This window comes from Pezoporus flaviventris, unplaced genomic scaffold, assembly GCF_033815535.1.
Source record: "Pezoporus flaviventris isolate CSIRO_AGI_PZ_B2104156 unplaced genomic scaffold, CSIRO_AGI_Pfla_v1 ptg000045l, whole genome shotgun sequence".
NCBI classification, from domain to species: Eukaryota; Metazoa; Chordata; class Aves; order Psittaciformes; family Psittacidae; genus Pezoporus; species Pezoporus flaviventris.
Genome location: NW_026892593.1, coordinates 9,075,631 through 9,103,222, shown reverse-complemented (window position 1 = coordinate 9,103,222; position 27,592 = coordinate 9,075,631). Strand labels below are relative to the sequence as shown.

Below are 27,592 nucleotides of genomic sequence, written 5' to 3'. Positions count from 1 at the left end.
AAGGATTTCAATACTTTTTACTAAGGGATCTGAAATGTGGTCTTGCAAATATTTCTCTTTGCATGGCATTGTTTTAACATATCATGTCCCTCCACTCCCTTTTCTGTTAATCCTACCACAGTAATGCACAGAACATCCATGCCAGCCTTTTCTCCTTTTTACGAGGCTCATTTGTTACTCTCCTATGGCAGCAAGGTACATGGCAGTGGTGAAAAATTTCACAATCCTGGCAGAGCACTGCCAGGTGTCGTGTGAGTAATTCGTGCTTTAGAAAATTGCAAATTGTTTATGTTAAATTTCTGACAATGAATGCACTGCTTATGTATCTGTTAGAACGTTTATTTGTGCCTTTACAGAGATGACCATAGATTGAAGCCAAATTTAAATCTAACTTTGCAGTGCCATATGGCACAACCTGTAGACACTAAGGCTCTGGGAGTTCATGCATTAGATTGCCAGACTGATGCGGTAGATAAGTAGATTGTCATAAAAGTAATTAGTTTCGGTTCATATAGATTGCACTTGGCCTTTTCTGTTGTTAAGCTTTTAAGGGTTGATTTTTTAATGCTTTGTTGTGGTGCAAAAGCAAAGCATCCCAGAGGGAAGCTTTATGGTTATAAATTATTAGTGTGTGTTAGCTGAATGAAATAAAAATAACAATAATAAAAAGATCTCACACTTGCTAATATTTAACATGTGTCATGTTTACTTATATTTGTAAGGATATTTCTGTGGTTGATTTGTAACCCACCCAGGATCTAAGTAGTAGCTAGATTTACAGTTCATGAGTATTTTCAGAGTTCTGGAGGACTTTTGGCTACAAGTCCCTGTGGACTAGGAGAAGAAATAAAACCTTAAAAAACTCAGAAACAAGTATTTCTGAGTTTGACAGGTGTTGTATAACAGGATATATATATGACTACTGGATGACCATTACATTTGTCAGTAAAGGTAGTTTATTTGCATTGGCATCTTGTGACTCTATCTCATATGCAGTCAAGCTGGATTTCAAAGCTGGGGTTTTATCCCATTTTTCACAGCAGGAGTTTCTAGTACAGAATGTGACTTGGAATGTGAATTCCCAGCTGGAGCTATCAGTTTGTGCCAAAGCCAGGACAGAGAGTAGTTAACCCTTCCCAACAATGATCCTTTTACCTTGGAGCCAGCGGTGGAGCTGCACATGCCCTGGACCTCTGGGGGTTGTGGCACGTGTCTTGGTGCTCCCAGCTTCATGGAGGTTTTGGTGAGTAGCTGGTAGATTCAGGAGCACTGAAGATCCAGTGACAAAGGGAGATGGAATGGTACAAACCTCAGCCAAAACATCAGCATTAAGCCAAGTGTATGAAGTTTTCATGAGTTTCCTTAGACTTCCAGATAGTAACAAAATCATAGCGTAAATGAAGCTTAGTGTTTGCCAGCACTAGAAGCTTTGCATTGCTCTGTTTAGCAGTGCTTTAACAATATCTTTACACTTTCAGATAAGATTTGAAAAGTTAATAAATAGAATTTTAATAAACCTTGTTTCTTTTTTGTTTTAAATTGGCAAACTAATAATGTTATTAGGACTTACTCTGTGGGAAAGTGTGAGTGCAGAATACATTTCATGGCTGATTTATGAGCCCCTTGAAGATATGATTTATAATGAAATTCTGACAGACCCTTAACAAAATTAGCATAACAAATAGCAATGTAATAATACCTTTCATGCCTGTGCATTCCTTCACATTTACTCTCACTAAGCACTTGCCAAAGGCCAAGAACACTTCCAGCCGGGGCTGGGCAGCCCACCGCAGAGAATGCACCCTCAGAGAGCTGACCGCCTGCTGCACGAGTGTGAAGATATGCATTCAGAGAGGCTGTATGGGCAAAGTTAAATCAGCAGTAGTGTTACCAAAATAGCATCAAACTAAGAATAGCTGTCTTCAGCTACAGAGTGATTGCTGGTCTACTAAGGCAAAACATGAAAAGTGTAACTTGCTGCTGGCAGTACTTAATTTCAGGGTTTTGTTAGAATAAGGACAGGTAGCTGAAATGGTAGGTAGAAACCCAGTAATGACTTGGGCTGTCATTGTTAGCATAAGAGTCTATATTTATCTTTATATTTTAAAGCTTTATTTTGATGAATTTTACAGTTGAGCCTGGTCTCTACAGACTGAGCTGATGCTTTGTCTGTATCGAATGCTTACAATATATGGAATGAGTTTCTGCTACTATGTTTCTTTGGAAAAACAGTTCCTTTTTATATAGAATAACCTCTGCCAAAGCTGGATAACTGGGTCAGACTCAGGATTTTTTATGTGGAAAAGTCTGGGCTATGGCCATCTCAGATTTAATGTACGTAACACCAGTGGTTTGCCACTAGGAGTTTTGAGGGCATTGTTCTGACCTCAATCTGCTCATGCAACCACTGAAACAAATTAAAGAGCAAAAGAACTATGCAGCTGTTAGCATGGAAAGGGCTGTTGGAGGTTGTTGAAATAAACAACAAGGGGAAGTCCTATAGCAAGTAGTATAATCTTTGGTTTCCCAGCAGCTGATACACAGTTATGGATAAATGAACCTAAATTTTAGCACTAAAGTTCATATACATGGAGTATAATCACATTTGTATTCTAAAAATGTAGTTAAAACAATGTAAAAGTTGTTTCTTTTCCAAGTAGAAGTTAAAACGGGAGATATAATTCTAGATGAGCTAGAGCTGTTTACTGTGTTTCCCACTGGCAAATTGTTAGGACTATTTTGGGAAATACAAAAATGATTGGGAACAGAAAAAACAATCTGGGAAATAAAAAGGAGTGAACTTGTGGTGAGGCAGTGAAGCTTGTGAGGTGTAGGTTAAACCAGGCCTGGGAAGAGTTTGTGCAGAAAGTGAGCACCCTGCCTAAAAAAACATTGGGAAAAGTCGGAACCATTGAGTGAAAGCTTCGTTATTCTTCCAGACCTGTTTTGTTTCATTTTACTAGTATGTGGCAATCCTCACTATCAGAATGTCAGACTAGGAGGTAACAGTGCTGGAGATCACTGCTTTACTGGGAAAAGGAACAGAGGTAGAGTAGCCAAAACAGTTTTGGGAAGCCCAAGCCAAGGCTTGACACAGATCCTGTTGTCGTAAGTCAAGCAGGTTTATTTCCTTTTTTTAAGGTTTGTTTGGTAACTGAGACATAAAGTGATTGTGAAAAGATTTTATCATAATGTGTATGAAAAGGGGACAGTGTCCATCTCCTGCACTCAGTCTCAGCCCCCAGCTTTCTCACTGTGTTTTTTACCAACAGAAGTTTTCCCTTGTGTTAATAGACTTAAAAAGGAACAGCCACTCTGAGTGCAACAATGTACAAATGGTCAGACTGCTATTTTTCATTTTTCTTGACTAAACAGGCTAAGTATCCTGAAAGAACAATATTTGGGCTTCAGCCAGCATGGTCAGGTGCATGGTCCATTAACCACATTTCTTAGGCTTACAATCTTGCTCTTTCAAGCATAATTACTTTTCTCTGATAGCGTCCTCTGTAGTCATTAGCAGATCCAACAAGGAGGGAGAGACGTTTGTGCCCAACTTTATGTGAGAGACTCCCCTGTTGAGGTCATATGTGAGGACCATGCTGCAGTTTCTGGGGAAGCAAACTTCTTACTTTATGGTTGTTATATCCATGGTGCCGCTTATGACGTACACCACAGGTTCATAATTCAGCTTTACGGTTCCTACATTACTATATATGAAATTGGATCTCTAAAGGTTTCAAAAACTTATAACAAATAAGTGTAATTGGAGATGGTTTTACTATTTCTCAGGCACAGATAAAAAGATACATAACTCATGCTGAGTAATTGCAAAGCCAACACTTGAAATTAAATACCCCCAAATACTAGAAAGCCCATAAGAAGCAACTTAGCTGGTTTCCCAGTCAAAGACTCTCAACCTTAACAACTCTTAACTATCTTTAGTGTCAGATAAGTTGTCAATTAATAATTTCTTGTCCTCTAATTCTAATTTTCTTAAAGAAAATGTTTACTAATCTCTGTTAGACCACATTCTGCTATTTTAAATCACATTGACCAGCACGGTACTGCATCAGTAGTGAGCCTCACTAAGTGTAAGTATTGGTGTACACAACTGACAGGAGATATTCTCATGACATAAGATGCTGTTAACAAAAAGTGAGTGAGCTCTCAGGACATGAGTCTTCATGCTTAGTTGAAGACATGCAACAGCACTAATAGTTGTTGGAATAGTTGTTTACGCAGCAGTCAAGTCAGTAACTTGTAGAAGCAGATGAATAATTCAGATATGCAGGTACCAGAAGTGTCTAGGCACGCTGTGTTGTTGGACTGTGAGTAGTGTCGACAGTGACATAGTTGCAATATTTTCATTGCAATTTTCATCTTGTTATAAGGAAAGATCTAATTCAAACCTAGTTATATTTGAAGTCAAATATATACAATGTGATTTGGTAAAATTCCTTCATCAGAAGTTTCACATTTTTACCAGAAATGGTTAGGTATTTATAATTTGCTGTACAAGTAGTGTAAGTATTTTATCATAACTTCAAGTGAATCCATGGCTTATTTATTGCCTTATGCTCTACAGAAGTGATTTATAAAGCCATGTTCTGCACTGCCTGTTACTTTGTATTCTCTGTGTTAGATGTATCATCAATATCATTAAATGAATTCACAGTGACATTGCTCTGGAACCATGTTTTTTGATACAAGGGTAACAGAACATAAATCAAGAATTATGTTTAATTCATAAGAGGCACCAATCTCTCATTTAGGTGTAGGCTGGGCTAGAAGGTGTCAAAAATATGCTTTACAATACCTCTTCTGATTGCATTTCAGACCCTCTCTATATACCCTTATGTTCTCTGTGGGAATAATATATAGCAGTTCGGTGCAGTTTGTCAAGTGCATAACATTTGTGGTTTTATTTATTTGGGTACAAATGGTATCATTATTTTTACTGCAAGCCAAAAAGGAATATATTTTCATGAATATACTTAAAATTATTCTTAAGGGAATGTATAAATTTAAAGGTAAGTCTTGCCTATTCTGTGCAATAAGTAGCATTGTCAATTATTTAAATTACACTTTAAAAATCTAATACTTTCTGGTATTTATTACTGTTATTTTTACTTCTCTCCCTGCAGAATATAAATAAACCTTCAATTTAATCTTTCTTTAATTACCTCTTCAAATTCCTCTTGAATTAGTGCATTGAAATCCAAAGCGTCAAAAAGCCTGTAAGGATATTTATTTAGTATCTGTTTACTTTTTATTAATTTTATGTAAATATTTCTGTCCCATTTAGCTTTTGTAAAACAAAATAATCTTACAAAAGCCTAAACTTAGGATCAGCGCCAACTTGAAAATGTGCTTTTACCTCACTGTTATTCCAAGTGTATATGAACTCTTGACAGCACCATTCATATATAATGGTAATTCTGAAGCAATAACATTTAACTCTTCATGCTGCTGATGCAATTATTAGAAGTGCTAATTATGCAAGATCTATGGGTGACTCCAGAGCTGTCATTTGCTAGAAGTTTGTTCACTGCCTGGCTGTAAGAAGTGGGACATGTCCTCTTCAACATTTCTCAGACTTGCCAAAATAGTCATCACGTATTTTAAATATATGACTGAAAGGAGTTACATTGATGAGAGAATACTAATATTTATACTTATAGCAAAACTAGAAAACCCCATATTTTGTGAAATGAAGGAATAAGTTTTGTTCAGTATTTTGAACTATTGTTCTTAATGGAAACAAAGTACCACAAAACAAATAGCATATCGCTGCGCAGGGAGAGAAATCAGACTTCAGGCTCCTCATGTCACAGCTTTCATGCCCTGCCCTGTGAATATAAATTTGGAATAAGCATGGATCAATGTGTAAAGGAGTTGTATTGCCTGTACCCCTCACCGCAGCTTGCTGTCGCAGCTGCCTGTCCTTGATCTGCAGTGGTGGAGACAGGACACATCCTATGGGCCCTCTGTCCTCATGGTGCTATTTTATCTGCTCTAAGATAATCATGCTTTTATTGTTTCATTTGATGAAAATTTGAGAGTGTCTGAATTTCTTTCTGAGATGCAAAGGAAGCACATTTCAGAGACCTGTCATGCCTCCAAAAATGGGATTTCTGTTCTCTTTACAGGCCTGACTAAAAGACTAGAGCTACTATAAACTTTATTCAGTGGACAATGTTTGCTTTGTCATGAAGATTAGAAGAACATTTGTGTTAGAATGAGGGAAAAAATAAATGTAAACATATGACAAAATTTTGTACACAAACCTGGAAGAGTGTTGTTTTTTTTTGTTTGTTGTCTTTTTTGGTTTTTTTTTTGTGTGTTTGGTTTTGTTTTTTTTTTCACTTAAAAATATGTTGAAAGGGAAATGTTTGGCTTAATATTATCTTTTTACCTTGGCTTTGCAATTAAAAATTCTATCCAAAGACTTAGACACTCTTCTAGAACAAAAAAACATCTATACGTGAAAATCAGAAATTCCCATTAGTATTTTATTGCTTAAATGTCTTCAAAAAATGCTTTATCCTGAACACCCCATTGGCCCTTCCTCCCCCTGCAATGATGGCCTGTGGGGCCATTGATATCTTGGAGCCTTTCCTCCCAGTATTGTGCTGGGTGATGTTGGAGATGTGACCAGTGGGTTTTGGGAAGGTGTGTGGATACTGAATGATCCATTGGTTTCATAGGAAGTTGTAGCCCACAGATTCCCAGGTCTTCCTGGGCATCCCTCCCAGCTCTGCTGGCAGCCAGCACCCAAACTACAGCAGACTAGTTTGGGACACCTTCTCCTCGATTTTACAAAGAAAATGGATATCTTCTTAGTTGTGGCATCCTTAGGCAGGGCATAAGGGGGCTCAGGAAATAGTACCTGCTTAATGATATTAATGTGTTCAAGACCACAGAGCTCCTTTAGGATCAGAGGTTAACAGTGCAATAACTGCAAGCTTATTTAATCTTCTAGTACTTCTAAAATAACAGTGGCTAGGGTCATTTTTCTTTGTTATGTTGTGTGTCCTTTCATTAGGAAGGTTATGTTTGAAAATGGGGACTGCTGTGCATGGTGACATAGTACAGATCCATTTCCCAGGCAAATGTCCAGTTCAGTCACTAAGTAATAGCGAAATTTTCTGTTACCAGCATTGAAAGCTGATCAAAAGAGATCAAAATTCTTTACAGTGTTCTTATTGGTAAACTTCAAAAGAGCAAATACCAGTGTGGAAAATACTGACATAATTTTATATAGAGTAAATAATACAGCCAGAGAATGTTTAGGTGCAATATACAGAGAGAAATAAAAATAAATACATCATTTGAAATTCTGAAACTAAACCATACTGGCAAACATGTGTCCACTGAGTATTTTTAACATACAAACAGAGTCTTCAGTTTAAATGTAAGGGATGGGTCAGTAAAATCAAAACAGAAGACGAGCAGTAACGTCATGCAAGAAGGTTTAGGGACTTGGAATTACATGATCTTGAGGTCCTTTCCAACCCTAACCATTCTATGATTCTGTGAATCCAAACCTATTATAAGCTGTTAAACTGATGAATCCTCAAAAATGGATGTAGGCAGAAGCTAAAAGGCATAGATCATGGGCTGTATTTTAAAATGTTTTGTTGTTTGCAGTACATTGTTTTTTGCTGTCTTCCTACTAGAATAACATAGCAGAGTTAATCTTTGCCAATGAATGAAGTCTGCCTGTTTCCTTAGCATGTACCAAACAAGTGGTACTGCATAGTTAGTGCTGCTATTTTTACAGCATTGTTTTTAGGTGGTGTTCTCAGATATGTCTTATTTTCCTCTGAATAAGATAATTGAATCTCTGTCATCTGAATGCCTTTACCAGTTTACTGCTATTCCTTCCATCTGTCTGATGGGTCTTACTTCAAGTCTTTTGACTCACAGCTACATTCATCCTATCCATAGGGACACAGTATCTTCTAGCTTCTATAATGTTTTTTTTTTTATTGTAGGTTTTCAATATTTCAGCCATTTTCTGTGCAGATGTGGGATTTATTTTCCAGAGATCAACAGATGTTTGGTGACCATTCAGAATGGGTAGTTGCCATTTAAAATGGGAAATACTTGTGATACCTTTATGTGACTTTGCATCAAAACTAGTATCTGTTATGAATCCTTCCGTAATGACAATCCTTGGAAGTCTGTTTAGTTTTACTTAGACTGTATGGGAAGATTTATCTAGGGGATGGTATGTCACTGCTGCTCCTGAATTTAACCTGAGCAGTGTCTCTTCCCTAATGGTACAGGGGCTTATACTAAATGCAGCGGTTTCTTAGTTGAAGAGGGGAGAATCACAAGAGCAAACCCACATTTTTTGTTGTTGTTTCTTTGATGCAGTCTTTAAAAAAAATTAAAAACTCTGGTACTCTGAAAACCCCCTTAGAATCTCAGTTCTCTTTTGTCATTAAGCGTTAGCTCAAGTTTGCTGTTTTATTAATCAACCATAAACTTCTTAGCTATACAAATTGCAGATGAATTTCCCTAATTTCCACTGCCACTGCTGTATACAGCGCCAGATGTGCAGGTCTCCAATGAATGCCCTCATCTGGAATACTTGGTATTTGGGATTCCAGACATGGGAATATGAGCTCCCAAGCAGTATTTCAAGTAACAGAGCAGTAATTATTTGTGTATATTTGAAAAGTTTGCCTTCCTGACAGCATTACTGAACTGAATTCCCAATATATTTCTTTTGACTGGAAACTGTCATTAGCAGATAAATGAAGAGTCGAAGTCTGGTAGCTTTTCACCCAATAATTGCCTTTTTTTCTTCACCTGGGACTGATGTTGGGACTGTGCAGAACATCAACAGGATATTTTCCTACAAAGATTCATTCTGGTGTTGTGCTCATTCTGCCAAAGATTTCTGAAAACAAATCTGTACTCAGAGGAAAAATGAGTTGGTAACAAAGAACATCCATCTATCCTGAAGTTTTTACATTTTTGCTTAGATTCTCTGTTAGTTTGTTTTTTTTTTTTAAAGGCTGTGGTAATAAATCTCTTCATTAATACTTTAAGAGAAATGTTCTTAGAGTTTGATGTCTTTTTCAGTAATAAGCTTAAAGAATTACCAATACATTATCAAAAGAAGATATTATGGCAATGTAGCTTAGGGTAATTTATTTCCGAGTAAGATAAGTCATGGATTGTTTCCTAGTAAGAAACATGAGTTCCAGCTCACTATTATTGGAACAGTATATTATATGGGAGGCTGCTGTCCAAATGAGTTGTAAATTGAGAGAATTTATGCCTGGGTCAAGTGAGCGACTAATTCAAGCTAAAGTTCAAACAGCAGTTTTTGTTTAACATAATCTTGATAGTTCTAGTAGTGTTTTATTATGCAAAAACATCCACAAATACCAGAACTGTGAACATGGATGTGCTGTTGGGCAGTTTGGCAAAAAGCAAAGCAGGGCTATGTGTGTTTGATGAATATATCTGACCCTGATTTGAGCAGGAAGTTGGTCTGGAGACCTCCTGAAGTCACTTCCAGCCTCAGTTTTCTTATGGTCCTATGATCCTCTCTGGGGTCATGGTTTCTTGGGTGGAGGAAGAAAGAATTCTGCTCATGGCTCAGAAGAAGCTGAATTCACCCATTTTGGAGCTGGCAGCAAGAGGGAAGTTGGATCCTGGCCACAGTTGCCGGCTCACAGGGACAGAGCTCCCATCCACAGCAGAAGTGGAGGCCAGCACTAAGTGATGCTGGGCCATTGCTAACGCTCTGCAAGGTGATCACTAGGGCTTTGTTCAGCCTTAACAGCTCCTGGAAGTTGCTGGATTGGAAAGGAGGGCTGGAGAACAGGACCTACTGTGGAAAGACACTGAGAACTGGTTGTTACTGCCCCTGTACTCTGCTCTCATGAGACTCCAGTTGGAGTATTGTGCACAGTTCTGGTGTCCTCAACATAAAAAGGACATGGGGGAGCTATTGGAACAAGTCCAGAGGAGGGCCACGAGGATGATCAGGGGACTGGAGCACCTCCCGTATGAAGACAGGCTGAGAAAGTTGGGGCTGTTCAGCCTGGGGAAGAGAAGGTTGCGTGGAGACCTCCTAGCAGCCTTCCAGTATCTGAAGAGGGCCTATAGGGATGCTGGGGAGGGACTCATCATTAGGGACTGTAGTGATAGGACAAGGGGTAATGGGGTAAAACTTAAACAGGGGAAGTTCAGGTTAGATATAAAGAAGAAATTCTTTACTGTAAGGGTGGTGAGGCACTGGAACAGGTTGCCCGAAGAAGTGGTAAATGCTCCATCCCTGGCAGGGCTCAACACCAGGTTGGATGAAGCCTTGGGTGGCATGGTTTAGTGTGAGGTGTCCCTGCCCATGGCAGGGGTGTTGGAACTGAATGATTTTAAAGTCCTTTCCAACCCAAACCATTCTATGATTCTCTTTTAAATCTGTTTGTATTTGATCTCTCCGTCTGAGGTGGGAGAGGTTAGAAATTATTTAGGTAATTCAGGTCTCTGAGTGTGTCTTAATCCAAACCTTAAGACATTACTCAAATGGGCATCTCTGAAACATCTCTGAAGAAATGCATAAGCATGCCATGAGCGGCAGGATCCATGAAGCCCAGTTTTGGGCCAGTAAGTCCCCGTAGCACCCACATTGCAGTACTCCCACAGATGCCCTCACACCATGTCTCACACTCACCTACAATGCCTCCAGGGTCCAGGAATAGCCTCCTATCCTTCGCCAGTACATCCAGCTCCTGCTATTGATGCCAGGCCCCTTCATCATAGTCTCTCCAGTTTATGCCATGTACCTGATGTCATTCCACCTGCTTGTTTTGGCTTGGGTTCTGTGGCACTTAACAAGTTTGTCATTTTTTCAGTGGCTGATGGAATTAATTATTCTCCTAAGGCAGTATTTCACCTGCCTGTTTCTAGTTCTATGCTGGTATGGTCTTCAGGGATATATGTTTTCTTCCAACACATAAATCTGGCTGAAAATTAAAAACCATGCAGGAGAAATAACTGTCTTTGTATGATTAGTGACCCTGCATTTTTTTTCAAGGGGTTCACCATATTCCCAGCAAGCAGGAGGTAAATGAGAATAAGGAGAGAATAACAGGTCTTCAATACCAACAGTAATAGGCTCTTCCTAGTTTGATTTTGATCAGTCTGTGAAAGGTTAACATATTTCATTAATTTTTCACTCCTCTAAAAACTTCTAGGACTGTGGGGAGAGTGCAAAGAAGCATTAGACAAGGAGTGTAATACTTCAGTGTTCGGTGAAGCCTTGGGAAGGGAAACCTGCCCCACATGCTCTGGAGAGCAGCCTGTGGACACTTTGATTTTTGATGGAACATTTTTTAGCTTTAGAATAAAGAGGCAGATTTTATCCTTCCATTGTAAGCTGATTTTGTATATTATGGATGCACGAGTTGCATCAATGTAATTAATATTGAAATGAGGTTTTTTAAAGAAATTGGGTTAATTTGGCTATTTGAGGATTTCTCTGTGTGGGTTGTACAGCAAATACAGGGAATGAGGTTCCAGATTCTCATGTGATCCAGCTCATCCACAGCTGTTAGCAACATCCTTTGGGAACAGCTAAAGCAGGTTAGAGCAGGCTGCTCAAACTTTAACTGGGAAATGGATAGCAATACAGATGACGTGAGAGCAATGAACTGAAAAGGTAGCCTTAAAATCCTTTTTTTCCATTATTTAGAATCTCTTAAAACCAACATTGTTTTCATCATAGGATCTCTTATGCTTCTAGATCTTAAGTGTTTTAAACTTTTCACTGTATTAGCTGAATATGTTATTTCTTATCACTTTTCATGTAAAAAAATACATCACACCAGAAAACCCCAGAGCATCAACTGCTTTCAAACTCTTGAGCTTCTGGAATCATGCAGAATCCTTGGCACTTCTGGTGGATATTCTGAGATACACAACCATAAACTCGTGGATAGGGAGCGTCAGTATCACAGGTATCTACACAAAGTGCTCGACATAATGGACTGTTTAATTCTTTTATATTATGAAAAGCAGTTCTCAAAATAAGTTTTGATTAATCTGATTAGAATCAAACCTTGATTTTATTTCTTTGCTTTTACCTGACATCCAAAACCTTAGAATCATGGGTGTGGAATATAATGCAAACTGGAAGGGATCTCAGGAGGTCTCTAGACCACTATCCAGCTCCAAATAGGGTCAGACCAGGTTGCTCAGGGCTTTAATCCAGTTGGATACAGCAGCAGTGGAGAGGAACTGCACAACCTTCCTTAGCTGACTGATGTCAGGTCCCCCCAGTCATCTCTTCTTCAGGCTGAACGAGCCCTGGTGCCTCAGCCTCTCCTGACAGCACAGATTCTCCAGCCCCAGACATCTTGGTGGCCTCTTCTGAACTCACCTGTAAATTAGCACTGTTAATTAGTACATGTTGTTAAGAAAAGAATAACACTCATCATAGAAGCATATAGGAAATAACTATGTTCTACATGTCCATTTACTTACTACCTCTGTGTTCCTTTAGATATGTCAAGTACTATACAACCCACAGTAACTTTAACGTTTCCTCTTGTGATGCAGGAAAAGACACAGGGCTTTTTGTTCTTGAAGGATAATTTAGGTGATTGAATGCTATCTTGATTGAATAGTGGCCTTAGAAGACTAAATAAGTAAAATTTGGGAAAACCAGTACTTTTTGTACCAAAAGATGTAATATATTCCGTGCTTAGGGTTAAATATAGGTTTCAAACAGTTATAAATATGCAATGCATTAAAAAACTAAAATCCATACAATCAGTGTTTCATTAGATAATAAAGTACAGTATATTGCAAAACCTGAGACAAGGACATTCTCTCCCAGACACTAAAAAAGGTGGGAAACAGGGACGTATTTGTTGGCACTGTGTCAGTAGAGAGACAATAGATGCTTGTTTTATTATTTATATGAGCTGACTGCTTGGCAGATGCCACTGCAATAACCTTTTATTTGAAAAGTAGAAAAAATAGAATTTGCTTTCCTTTATAATCACACAATGCAAAATACTAATGAAAATGTTGGATTTCCTGTAGCTGAGAAGAAAGTATTGTCCTAATCTGCTTTCAGTCAGCAAGAAGCTCTAATCATTCCAGTCACATAAAACTAGATAGAATTAAAAAAAAACCATAATTTTATTCTCTGAGGTACAAAGGAAAGGAGGATGAAAATGTTTATGTACAGTTTAAAATGATAATTCTTACTTTTTTATTCTCTCATAATACATATATACTGTTCTGTTATATCCCTTTTTTGTATTCACACCTTGCAACCAAATAAAAGTTTAGTGGTTTTTAGGACTACAAAATAATGTTCTTATAAATTGTGAAATGTAGGGGCCGAAGCTGCCTGTGCACCCTTCTGCTTCAAGTGCTGTAGCCTTGAATCCATTCCATGCAGTACATTAAATCTCTTTCATTTAACTGCAGTGTTCCTTTCCTTGTATTTACCCCAAATTATCATATTGTCTCTCAAGCATATAAACTTTCTTTTTAATGCCGAAGAGCAACAGCCAAACCCACCTTATGTCTTACAACTGTCTTGTGTGTGCTAGACCACATACATATACAGTCAAAAATGTACACATCAGGGTAACACACAGGAGTGTGCACGGACCACTACACGTTTTAAAAGATGCTCAAGTGTGGCTGAAGTTGTAGGTTTTAAAAATGCATGTTTTGCATAGGGTACATGGAATGACGTAAAATTTCTGCAAGACTAGCTGGGTGCAGGTTGTGTCTAGTAACATGAAAAGAGTTACAATTAGCTATCCATAGTGTGTAGGTAGAGTGCGGGAGGGAAAAATAGCCCATCTCTGCATATAGTGTGTTTTATCCAGTGAGACTTTCTGACAGTCATATCAATGTTTTGATGCATGTTTTGTTAATGGCAGTGTGTTCTCAGGTAAAGGCAGTTGATAGGCCTGACCAACTTGGTGGCCTTCTATGATGGGCCTACAGAACTGATGGGTAGGGGCAAAAAGATTGACATTGTCTACCTGGACTTGTGCAAAGCGTTCAACACTGTCCTGCGCAATATCTTTGTCTCTAAACTGAAGAAATGTCAATTTGATGATGGACCACTCAATGGATAAAGAATTGGCTGAATGGCCACACGCAGAGAGTTGCGATCAACAGCCCAATGTCCAAGTGAAGAACTGGTAACAAGTGCTGTCCCTCAGGTGTCGGTGTTGGGACCGGTCTTGTTCAACATCTTTGTCACTGACATGGACAGTGGGATTGAGTGCGCCCTCAGCAAGTTTGCCGATGACACCAAGCTGTGTGGTTTGGTTGATATGCTGGAGGGAAGGAATGCCATCCAGAGGGACCTTGACACGCTTGTGAGGTGGACTGATGCCAAGTGCAAGGTCCTGCACCTGCGACAGAGCAATCCCAGGCACAGCTATAGGTTGGGCAGAGAAGAGATCCAGAGCAGCCCTGCGGAGAAGGACTTGGGGGTCTTGGTCAATGAGAAACTTAACATGAGCCGGCTTCAGTGTGTGCTCGCAGCCCAGAAACCAACCATGTCCTATAGTGCAGCTGCTAGCAGCAGGCATAGGGTTAAGCTCTGCTAGTGCAGGTAAAAATTTAACCTCTTTTTAATAGGTCCTATTGAAAACCTTTCCGGGGTGTCATGATATGAGGTGTTGTACTGTAGGAACTCTGATTTATTTTTTTTTCCCAGACCCCCCATAAATGTATTTGTCATAGTGCCTTCCCGTGCCAGCGAAAGGCACAGATGCCAAGCACCCCTGTAAGGGCAGAGCAAGTGCTGGGTGTGCTAACCTCAGGGCACAAGCAAGTGGTGACAGCTTCAGGGGAGGGCCTGGGACAGGCACTCTGCTCCTGGACACACAGCTCAGCATGCTGCATCTAATCAACAGGAGGCTGGTAGTGCGCCTCTCTATCTACAGGTTCACGAACGTATACAAGTGTCATTGGATTTCTTTCTCCCATATTACCTGGAACGGTTTGTGCCATTGCACAGGGGACAAATTGGAATTACTTAGGCTATGTTCAGAGGAGCTGGCAATACCGTACTCAAATAAAGTGGTTTTAAGCTTGTTGGCACTTGAGCAGGGTGGCACTTCAAGTCCTATTTCACAGGTGATGTGGACTATGTATAGTTAAGTAGAGAATCAGCAAGTCATATTTCTTTTTTCCTTTTCAGTGACAGACAATATAAAAGTCTTTATTGGAACCTGATTTCAACTTGAATAGTTGCAGTTGAGGAGGGAACATTCTTTACAGAATTGCTGTAATTGAAGCATAGGGTTAGTAATGCCTTGAACTGACAGTAAGCTTTGACACCTGATGTAGTCTTCCTGTGTTCAGACCTCTTTCTTCTTCTGTCAGCAGTTTATCTCCTCTTGCTACTTTTAGAACCACAATTTCCCCTTTCTCTCTTGCATAGCCTCAAGCAGAGAAATACATCTAGGCTAATGGAAGTGTGAAGTTAATATTAAAAGAAGCCTTATTACCTCTAAGTTGTTTTTCTTTCTAAGCTCTCACCATGTCAGGATGTTCCCATTGCCTCCCATTTTCCTTTTATTTCTCATCCCTTTGGAAAGATTCATTTGTAGTGAAGAATACCACTGAGGACATGCAAAGCATTTGCATTACCCTTTGGCTGACGGATCAGTTAGATTTGATGAGTCACTTGTCCTTTAGCTGGAAATAAATAAAGTACGTAAATAGTGTACTCTGTAATCAGAGTGAGACTATAGACTAGTCTGGAGTAACAACAATTAATAGTTAGTAGCTAGCCTTCATCTAAGAAGTATTTAACTACATTAAGGACAGTATAGAAACTTGATAAACATCATAAAAATAAGTTACTTGATATCTATGTAAATACAACCCCATAATTAAAAGTTGAATAATTTTCTCTCTTTAGTAATCTTATTCAGGCATTGTAAGTATTTCTTTTTATTACAATTACAATAAATATTATGTAGGTTTTAGACTTAAGTGTGAATATAGGGATGGTTTTGGATCTGTTACGTATTTTTAGAAGAGAAAAATCCAGATTCATGATCTGGTTCCATGAATCTCACCTGTCAGAAAGGAACATTGCCAGCAAAGAAAGTTCAATATAGAAAAGTTATATTTTGCACTTCTTTCTAAAAGTAGCTTAGGTCATGCATGATTGCACTGCATTGTTGTCATTTGCTCCATTAGTAAAGCTTAAATGCATAGAAAAACAAGCAGGTAATACTGGTAAACTGACAGTTGTGATACCCTTAATATCTCTCCGGCTGGTGCAGAACTCATACATATGCCCACTGCAAAACCAATGCTAACATGAGCATATGCTGTAGGAAGCAGCAGTGCCCTCACTGCACGGCACTGTTGTCCCAGGGGGGCAGATTGTTCCTGCTATGGAGCAGCAATAATTGGCTCCTACTTTGCATTATCAAACCAGGGATGATAGACAGAGAAAGATGCAGATCATTCAACTGGCTGATGGCTCTCTGCCCACATCCTCTCTTTCTCACACGCATGCAGAGATCCAGTAAACAGTACAGAGTTTGGTATTATTGGTGTTATTTGGTATTTGTTGCATTCAGACACATACTCGAGCTCCTCTCTGCATGTGGTCCGTGTTTTGAGAGTTTGCTCCTGTCTGCCTCATAAAGGAATTTTGTGGTTGCCATCTCTGTTGTGCACATCCCGAACTGTATCCTGGGCTTTTGCATAAACAGCGTCTCTGAAGTCCCAGACCACTGACAATATAAGTTTTCTTTCTCATTGTCTGTGAAAAGCCCTCTCTTCTACCCTGTCAGACTGGGGAAGGGATAGAAATACACAAAATACCTTTTGTTCCTTAAACATGGCATTTTCATGTATGTGCCCAGTAGCACTGTTGAGCTAGGGTTTTGCTCAAAACATGAAATTCCTGCTGTGAAACACATTTGCAAAACATGTCTGTTGGTGCTGTGTTGGACCCACAGCTGGCTGTGAGATGCCCTACCACTCTCACCTGCTAGAGGAAATCACAGTATCTCATCCTTTTAAAGAAGCCTGGGCACTAGTTTGGCTTTGGAGATTGTTTGGTCCCACTCTGACTCAATTCATCTGCATGTGCTTCATGAGGAAATTTGCAGAAACATATGTAGTGATCATGGGTTCTTGCATATTTATCACAATAAAGATTTAGCAAATTTAGCAACGTTCATGAGACTTACAGACTCAGCTTTCTTGCCTTTATGTACTGGGATGATGTTTTTGTTTCATTCTGTACTCAGTATGGTCACTGGTCAGACAGCAGATGAAGAAATACTGATGAAAAACTATGGCATGATGTTTTGCTGTATTTTATGTAAGTGTTGGAAATCCTAAAATAGTTTCCATGGTGCATGTGGTAAGGACTACAAACACCTCACACTGGTAAGGTGATCTCAGGATTGTGGCCAAAACACTGTAGCTAACAGGTGAGGCAAGGCTCTAGCTTCATGCAGATTTAGCTTCTGGAAGTCCAAGCAGGAGGGAAAAGCAGCACAGCTCCCTTCCGCAAGGAGAGGGAGTGCCCTAAAAGGCCTAGGAGCATCAGCTAGCCACAGATTTGCATTTCTCAACACACACATTGGTGTGGAGCTTTTCTAAATGAGCAGGAAGTAAAGTGGATTTCAGGGAAGTTTTCATTTAGTCCTGTTTGTACTCTGACCATTTGCAGATGGGTTTTGCATTGAGGATCCACTATGTATGAAAAATTTAATACTAGATGTGTTACTTCTGTTATTCTTCTGTGAGTGTAAGTGGACTAGTAGCCAAGAGAAGAATTACGTATTTTGACTTTCGGATCGTTCCTTTGTGGTCCTTTCTGACGTTTTCCTAAGCAAGTGAGGCATGCTCCATTAAAGCAGCTCACTGGAAAGCCACAGTCATAAAGTAGTTTTCAGTGTCTTACTGTTAAACTGAGAGGCTCTTTCAAGGAGTTCATATGGATCTATCTTGAGCCCATTAATGCTAATTATTTTCATTACTGATTTGGAGAAAGGATAAAAATCACATGTGAAAAGTGTGTGCGAGTCTAGGCAGATTTTTGAAGAACTTTGGCTGCAAAAAATCAGACTTCAAAGGAACACTGCAAATACTGAAAGGTTTTGAAATCTCTGAGACAAAACTGAAGTTTTGAAGTACTACACTTAGAAAAGAGGGAAGAAATGAGCAATTAGAAATAAAGAATGACTAGCACTGGTAGCATGACAGCTCTGTAAGAGAAAAACAAATCAAACTGCATTGTATTTCTAGCTGATTATGAGAAAACAAAATGACAAATCTTTCTGCATGGTACAGTAGCTGTTCTTTTAGCTACAGGTCATTAATGAGAAATAATCATTCTTCAGACAAAACTGGTGAGACCTCAAGTATGGAAACTATGTGCAGCTATAGGCATATCACTTTCACAAAGACAGAAACAGATTGAGACCAGAGGAGACCAAGAAAACAGTAGATTGTTCAGAAAGTGAATGGTTAGAGGACAGGCAGTGTAAAGATCCGCTTTAGCTTGTCTGAACAATGAGGGAAATAAAAGAAACAACAACTTAATTTGCAGTAAACCCCAGCGCAGCATACCAAGAAATGTTGCACGGGTTCTTTTTTCTTGGAGATGTTTGACAGAGGCCTGGGGCAGGGAGCTTACTTGTCTCTCCCTTTGTTTCCACAGAGGATTCCTGGACACCCGTTCAAGCTGTGCATTTCTACCAGTAGCATATAACAGTACTGCCATTGCTATTGCCTACTGGGTTGTGTGACTGTTAATGTCACAGGGCAGCAGCTCTGCAAACATTTCTTCTGCCCTGCACTGAGGCAGGTACGCTCTCCCAGGCAGAGTGATGTGCTTAGCTTTGCAATGCGCTTACTTTTACTGATGTTCTTCACTGCTGTGAAGCCTGTGCCACTGCTTTTTATTACCAACTTAGCCATTTGGTTTTAGAAGCTTTTCTTTTGCTATACAGAAACAATCCCTACAAGTTATTTTATGAATTTAAAAGGGTGGAGAAAGAAAAACACTGAAGAAAACAGACTGGGACTTCCGATTTGATTAGTCATGCATATAGATATGCATATATAAATAAATACTACATTATTTATTGCTGTCTTTTTTATGTTCACAGGGCTACAGCTACTCATAGGGGCCAAGTAATATTCAAGGATGCCTTAGCACAACAGCTGTGTGAACAGGGAGGTAAGAGCCACCATCATATTAAAAATATCCGACAAATGCGGTTTTGCATTGTACCTGCACATCAGTGTTACTCATCATGAAATTTATTTCACAGAAAACAGTATCAGGATCTTTCATTCTTAAAACTGATTCACAGGCTTCATACTTCCCATTAGTTATCTGGGAAACCTCTCTGTCCTCTCTGCTAAACACTAAGGAATCTACAAAAGTTAAAGTGAATCCTATTGCGTTATAGACTTACCTGAAATCAGCTTGCAACAACCAACATTTGCCTTTTTGTCAAAACCACAAGCTGAATTTGAACTCTCACTGTATTAGCTGGAAGCAAAATATGCAACATGCCTGGAGCAAAAGCTCTGCTTACCATCCAGCTCACGCTTTTGTGTGAACCTTTGTGAAGAACCTGCCTTTCCATTTTGTGAAAGTAGACCATCAAATTTTTGCCCATCACCTAGAGCATTTGATCATTTTTAAAGCTAAACAAAATGTTTGACTTACACAAACTTTAAAGATATAATTGCTTGCACAGCTTTTCATAGATACCCTTTTCATAAATAACCTAAAAATGAATGTCCTGTTATTTACAAACAGTACACTGCTTTGAACCTGCTTCAAAGCAGTGGGAAGTAGAGAAGGTATCCATCATTTTTTGTACAAGAGAGAAAGGCATTTCTGTGCTGATCAATGTTTTTTCCACAAAATTCCGGTGATATTTCCGTATAAAAAGAGACAGTAGAACATGGGCCAACTGGTATAAAATAAATATTTCAAAATCAGAAACATGTTGTCATATTAACAAATAAGAGACAATCACAAAAAAACTATATTTTCAGGCAATTAGGTCCATAGCGTTTTTTTTTCCTATGATCTATACAATGGCTTTTGTAATAGGAGGCTGTTGACCATTATTCCAGAAACATATATTGAGTTATTCATATAAAGTATGAATAGTAATGAGGGAAAAATATTTTGATTTTCAATTTCAGCATTTGAGTTTTCAGTATTGTAAGAAGTAAGAAGAGGGATTCAGAGAGGTGACTGAGGATGTTAGTTAGCAAGCTGGGAAGTTAGTTATATTTGAATGAATTAGAAGAAAGTAACACAGGTGCTTGAAATCAGAAATGAGTGATGATCTGAATGGAAAGTGATTGGGCCAGGTGTGTATTGGTATTTTTACTGTGTGGAAGGAAAAAAGGTGGAGAAATCACCAAAATGCATTTGGTGTTAAGAATAGGAGATGAATTGTAGCCTCATAATGTGAAAAAGTAGTGTTCCGGTGTCTAGTATGAGGGGATTTGGGAACAGAAGCGCTAGCAGGATCACAGTTTGGGATGTGCTAAGGAGGATGGTGAGGATACCTCACACAGGGTACTTGCTGGATGGACGCAAGACAAGAGTGGAAAAAATAATATGTAGAGTTATCAGCATAAAATTATGAAAAGCCTCATAAGCAGATGAAATCCTCCAAAGCAGATCTGGATAGTGAGTGCACCACAGCCAAAGGCAGTGTGTGGTGGCCAGAACAGGTAAGAAAAAGAGAAGGAAGTAGAAAACACAGTGGTGGCAGAATGACAGAGAGCCAGAGAGCTGGCAGTGACCAGCACAATGAAAGGCACGTGCAAGCAAGCTGGAAAGGAAATTTATGTCTGTCAGTGTCAGAATTAGCATCATAGTCAAGAAGAATTTAGGAAAAGCTAGAAGAAAATACCTTGATAAGCAGAGACTAGTGAGTAGAAATCCATCCATGCAGGCTTGACCATCTTTTCTTCAGACTTGCTGTACCGGGAGTTTTAACAGGAGAGCTGACAGCAGAAATTGTAATTCTTTCACCCTTCTCTGCTTTTCCAATTTTGGAGCATAACCTAACCTCAGACCAACACTTTAGCAATACTTATGTTGGTTAGAACAATGTTATGCTCTGTGTCCTGTCCCCACGTTCACAGGGACTCCGTGAACAAGGAGAAATGGGATTTGTATGTCACTTTTGTGTATCGAATAGAAAATGCTGAGATGTGCCATCCCTGGGCCTTCACTGGCTGCTCAGCTGTGACAGTCCCTGTGCTTCCTCCTCCCACCCAGCCATGGGTAGCCACGTCCTGCACAACTTGCCTGAAAGGGTCTCTATCTTCTGCACCTTGTCGTAGTCTTCTGCATTCTCACAACTTTCATGTTTTCCATGATTTTTCCAGCAATTCTCTTCGCTTCATGCACAGCCACTTCAGAAACTTCCTGGATTTATCTTCTCCAAAGTGTGTGGTGCCATTGTGGTAACTTTGCAAACGTCAGGTTTGACTCGGTCAAGGATCACACAGAGGTACTTGAGCAGCTGACACTGTATGACAGCCATGTAATCAGTCATCAGATTTCCCTGCAATAATGATGTTCAAGCTTCTCAGAGGTTCTCTTGATCCATTTTTTCCCTCACCTTTCCTACCTCAGCCACAGCTTTCTTGACTCACAGAGTCAACCATCCTCTTGCCCGTTGCCCTTCCTCCCATCCATTCCAGCACCAGGCTCTCCTCTGCCTTTTTATTCTTACTTCTTCAGCAGACAGCATGCATTGTGTTAATCCACCTAACCAGTATTATAACTCTTACACTATAAGGATTAATTTTCCAATTGAAATACAATATGCTTCTTTTTGAAGCAAACCTCAGTTCTTTTTTTTTTGCGTGAAGACAATCACAGTTTAATGTAAACAAAAGATTCTTTCAGAAAGATTTAGTGATTTAGATGCAAATATCATATTAAGATATATGCAGACCAGCAAGGTAGATTGACATAAATGACGTTTTATGGTCTGTTTCTGGCCCTAAACATTATCATACTGAAATGTTGCAGTGAATGATATGACGTATTAAGTAAAGAAAAGAAAACCACACAGCAACTTCCTAGATTTATTACAGGACATCTTTTTAATAAGTGTGTTCACTGGAGATGATATCAGACTTCATAATAACTACTACAAAGGATATACGTGATGACACGACAGTAGCATGGAATCTCAGAAACCATGTTCACTGTGCCTGTCCACCCTCAGATGTGCATTAGTAAATGCTAATACAGTTAATGGCATTTGTGCAGTGAAAAGGAAGTGTAGTTCTTATTTTGAAGAGAATTGGAGTATGATAAAGGGTAGTGTTAAGGAATGACAATTTCAAACAAGCAGCCCTATATATAATGTAAGAAGTGATGCCATAGGGAAAGACACCAAAGAAAGTAAAATAATTGCTTAGAAGGCTGTGTGTTCATCACATATATTGAATATTTTAGGAAGCTAGAGAGATCTTTGAGAATTGTTGTATGCTTTAAAGTTTATAAGGATTTTACTGGATAGGAAGAAAGGAGACATAAAAATGATCAGAAAAAGGGTTCATCCAGCACAAATAGGCAAGAAAATTATATAAGCAATGACAGAAAAGGTAGATGTCTTATAAAAACTTCTAAGGGCAAATAAGGATATTAATGACTGATGATATTCTTGTCATTAACAATAGCTTTAATTAACAATATCTTTAACTTGTTGATCTAATAGCAAAATAAATGAAAAAATAAGGTAAACTTGTTATTGTGAAGATTGATTCATATTTATTTCTGGCTTGAGTAGAACAAAAATCATCCATTAATAAGCAACAGCATAATTAAAATGGAGTTGGCAAAACATCAGGCCCGGCTGCATTATTTTGTGGAACTGAAGAGAGTTTAGGTTTGTATGAACACAGAAATCCTGCTGCGAGGAACAGCTTGTGTTGCAGGTATGAGTACTTTCATGTCACACAACCCTGCCTGCCTTTACAGAACCAAGCAAGGTGCTAAAGGATCAAGGAGACCATTGCCCCAGTCCTCTATGTAACTTCGGACCATATAGCACTGTTCTTTGGGATAAGGACCATACTGGGAGATTTGTGAATGTGTAAGTTAGTTCTGACTGACTAGAGAAGAATCTCAGAACGGTAAAACCTAAGAGATGGAAAAGATGAAGGATGTTGTTCCCTCCTAGTGCAAAATCACTCCTTTCAGCATGGTTCCCAGAATTTCATACAATTTCATACTCAATGCCACAAATTATAGGATTGGGATTCCTTTGTTAAGAAACCACTCTACACTCTGACAGATGTCTCCATATGAAAGTAAATCCTGAGAACTGGCCGACACTCTCTTTTATTTGATGGCTTTTGCCTGAATGTTTGTAGAAGCCCCTTTAGGTGTGTTTTGTACCTTGTAAAATTTAATAATGCTCTGAAAAAAAAAATGCAAAACAGACTGCAAGCTCTCAGGCTTGACCAGAGCAGTATTTTACAGAACAGACTGGAGTGTAGAGCTGACTTATTGTTCCTTGGCTTATATGTCAGTGAGAATAATGCAGCCTTCAGGCAACACATTGACTCTTTCTAGGGGAATGTTCAGCCTCTATCATTCAATAGCAACTTTGTTTACCAGTAGAGAGAAAGTATTTGCAGGAGTCTAAATAAAAGCATTAATTTTCCTTTTCATCTTCATCTGACTGCTAATGACAAGGAGATTAGACTTTTTCATAGTCTGCAGAGTAGAATATACCTCTCTCCACATCTCGTTTGTGATGCATTGATGAGCAGCAGCTAATGGCTGCTGGCTTTTGAACCCTAAGCAGAGTGTTTGTCTGGGAGCATTTAAGCATTTGTGTTCCTGTAATTCACTTTTCCTTTACATTAAAAAATAGTTCAGGGTTCAGAGGGGAAAAAAAAAAAAGAGTTTTCTAGTGTGTTTTAAGAGTATTTTCTTATGCTGTATTCCCTATCTAACCCTGTACACACGCTTTACCCACAGATCTATGGATGTCAGTAGTACAAATTGATGTTGCTGGAACATGTGTTTCATTTGCATTATGCTAGCTCTTTTTATCTGAATGGAGGCTCGTTTTGCTTAACAGTTAACCATTACGGTGTTCAATGAGTTTGGTTCGTATTTTTCCACTGACATCAGAACCATCACCAAATCTTTGTTCCCTTCTTATATTCCAGGTCCTCTACTTGAAGATGACATTTCCTTCCCACTTCTCTCATACTTCCCTCCCTTCCAGTTTAGCCAAAACAGGACATATTTTTCTGTTGGCTTAACCTTTCAGTAGCCTTACTTCATCCACAGAAAATTTTAACCTTTTACTCCAAAGGATGCCTCATTCTCCCTCATCCCATTGACACAGAGCCCCACAATGACCCCATTGACTTTTGAATTCCCCATTACTTTCCTCAGAATTCTCACGCTTCCAGTTTGACTGTTGCCTTTCTCTCTCTGAATCACTTTGTATTGTGTACTTTGTGTACACAATACACAAAGTATTGCGTACAAGGGATAGCCTTGTCTTACAAGGCAAGCATCATGCTTTTCCTTACTTTTTCTCATATTGTATTTGCTCATGCCTCTCAGTTTGTGAACTCTGTTGAGCCCCGTTTCCATTCTTTGCTTAGCACAATTTGTCTCTTGTAAAGCTCTGTATAAACTTAGGGTGCTAGTTAAAAATCAAATAATAAATTAATTTACTTCTTTTAAAAAAAGTACACAATTATTATTCAAGCTAAGATGCATTTTGGAGCCACACAAATATTGATTTTCAATTTACAACCACCCAACTGTGTGCCTAAGAAACATTTAAGACAATGAATCATGGTTTCAAAAATGAACTAAGATGACCTTTCTTTCCCCTCTCAGTCTGAAGTGTTGTATGATTACTTTTAAATTGTGAACATTTTGTATCTTTGCACTGTATAGCTGCTCTGCATCACATCAGTTTTTTAGCTTTGTCATGTTATGCAAGGAAACTCCATTTGACTTCAGCCATGCTGCTTTAGGCCTGCTTTACAATCCATATTGTTTTAAAATAAGTCATTCTATAAATTGATAAAAAAGGCAGATCTGAAAATATTTACTACAATTGGTTTTGTGTGATGTTTTGAATTTCTGTTATTCTGGGGACCTTAACTGCACCACTTGAAGATCAATACACTCTCTTTTGCAATAAAATATAAATGTAAAACAGGAATTATAGTGAGATTAAAGTCTAGATTTATCACTCATTAAATGGTACCTTCACAGCCTTTTGTCGTATTCAGCTCTGGAATTTGAATTACAAATCAGATGAAAGAATACCTGAGGCAAAACTGGTTTGAGCTTCTCAGATCCTGTAAAGATCTGGGAAACATAACTGCTCCTCAACAGAAAGTCTTTGTTTATAAGAACATCATTTTATCCAATAGGAAGTGTCTGCTTAATTTCATCTTTAGTTATTTTAAATGAGTGATCAGTAGCACTAGTATGTGTATTCAAAATTTCCTTCATTTCAGTCCTTTGATAAGCAGGGTTTTTTGTGACATACTGTGTATATAACTGAAGGGCTGTTTTAGGAAAAATTCTCACATCAAAATTTTTATTCTTTAATCACATAAAGAATTAGTTATATTTTTAAAAATGCAGAAGTCAAAGGGGTTAGCGAATGTAAATGTTCCAAGTTTGTGCTATACACGTGTCTTTTGGCTGAATGCTAAAATTTTGAATAATAACTTCAGAAAATATCACTAGTGACTGTGTGTATCCGGGGCTGGACCACCTTCGACGGAAAGCCTCTTCCAAAGAGTGATGCCAAGAAACCCGGGTTAAATGACAATCTAGTCTTTCATTTTCTGAGGTCTAAACTGCTCTTGTTAAGAGAGGAAGGACTCTTTCAGTTGAGTTATTTTCAAAGGCAAATGAAATCTGCTTGGTCAAGTAATGAGTCTGCCCATGAGGTGGCCTGACATGACCATCCCCCTCACAGATGGGCGCTAGCAGAGTGGCTCTCAGTCACACCTGTATTCACAATGGATCATCCCTTTGTGATGATCTGAACTAATAAAAAGGGGTAATAGAGAGCATCAGAGACAGCAGTCTTATTTTAAGCTTAACCTCTTACAACATCCAGAATATCTCAAATCCTATGCCTTAATGTACTTCTTTTCCTACAGGCAAAATCCAGAACAGCTTTCATTGCTCAGACTGGGAAATAATACATTTCTTCTGTGCAAGTAGTATTCAGAAGTTTTCCAGAGAAATTTATACATGCCTCTATAGATAATTTTCTTGTATAAAAAAAAATGGAGCAAGTGAGCCACATAAAGAGGAAAATATTTCACATCTGCATGTCTGCGATTTCTATTCAGCATCAGACTCTTGAGAATGCCTTTGCTCTTTGCTGCAGTAAAGATTTCAGTGGTTCTGTGATTGTTTTCAGTGTTGTCTATATGCGTATATGTGTGTGTATATATATATATGGTGAATGGATGGAGTAAAACCTGTTGGTCTTCCAAGTTGTAAGTAAGTTAAAGGTTTCTGTCTGAGCTAAATCCAGACTGCTTACCATCCTTTTCTGGTCTACAGATACCTACGTTGTTTCTTGCTCAGTCTTCTTAATCACCAACTTCCCCGTGAAAGGTTGCAGTTTCATTACAGTGTCACACCTCCATGCAAACCCAGGGTTTAAGGAGAAAGCAGGAAGAGAAAAAAAAAATTCATGAGATTTTTGTTAGACATCCCATTCAGATGGCTATGTGTGAGGGCTCTACACAGACTGCTGCATTCATTTTTATGTGTATTTTTAATCTATTTTTAATCTGTCAGATGTTACGACGGAAATTGCAGTACTTCAGTAACTTTTTTTGCAAATATGCTGAAAAAATCAGGGGTACTGATACAGTTTAAGTCAGTGCCCAACAAGAAACACAGAATCTTCAAAAGAATTCTGACTTCAAAACGATCTTTTTTTATTGTTCTATTTACCAAAGAACAAAATACAACTAGAAATACAGCTGCATGGGTGAGGTGCTGAGAGGCAAAAGAGGTAGCTGCTTCCCTGAAGTTTACTTACATGCACCCTTTTTACCTCCATGAAAGAAGTATAATTTACTTTGAATTTAAGATTGGGCAAAGCAATAGGTGTAGTAGCTACCAAGGAGTATCTAGCACACTGCATAGTCACCTTCTAGACTTCCTCACGTTTATCTTATATTTCACCGGAACTCCTGTTGCAAAGTGTTAGAAGAAGGCTACTTAATAAAGTTTTGTCATTTAACCCCATGCCCCCCATCCAGTGTGTCATTACAATATTCTACTGTTTTCTAGAAGACAAAGACCTATTGGGGAATTGACTCATCAATGCATGTAAAAATGTGCTTTAAAATAAGTGTTTGATTCAGTGATTTGTGGGATCAATCTGTTACTTGTTGTCCTAGTAGTATTAGGATTTTTTTCTCCCAACAATATAGCTAGTAAAATGTTGTCCAGTGCAGTATGAATGGTCAAAGTGTGGCATGTTTACCTTGCTATTTCTTTTGTTCAGCCTAATTCCTACTCTCTTTG

At 38.7% G+C, this 27,592-nt stretch overlaps 1 protein-coding gene across 2 annotated transcripts in view; it reads left to right on the top strand.

The window, feature by feature from the left end:
• Positions 1 to 27,592, top strand: part of RELN (reelin) — a 282,830-nt gene that overhangs the window by 92,192 nt on the left and 163,046 nt on the right. For both annotated transcript variants that reach the window (XM_061467364.1, XM_061467363.1), the window contains exon 4: positions 19,155 to 19,225. In XM_061467364.1, the coding sequence (XP_061323348.1) occupies positions 19,155 to 19,225 (71 nt within the window). The remainder of the gene's footprint in view (positions 1 to 19,154; positions 19,226 to 27,592) is intronic.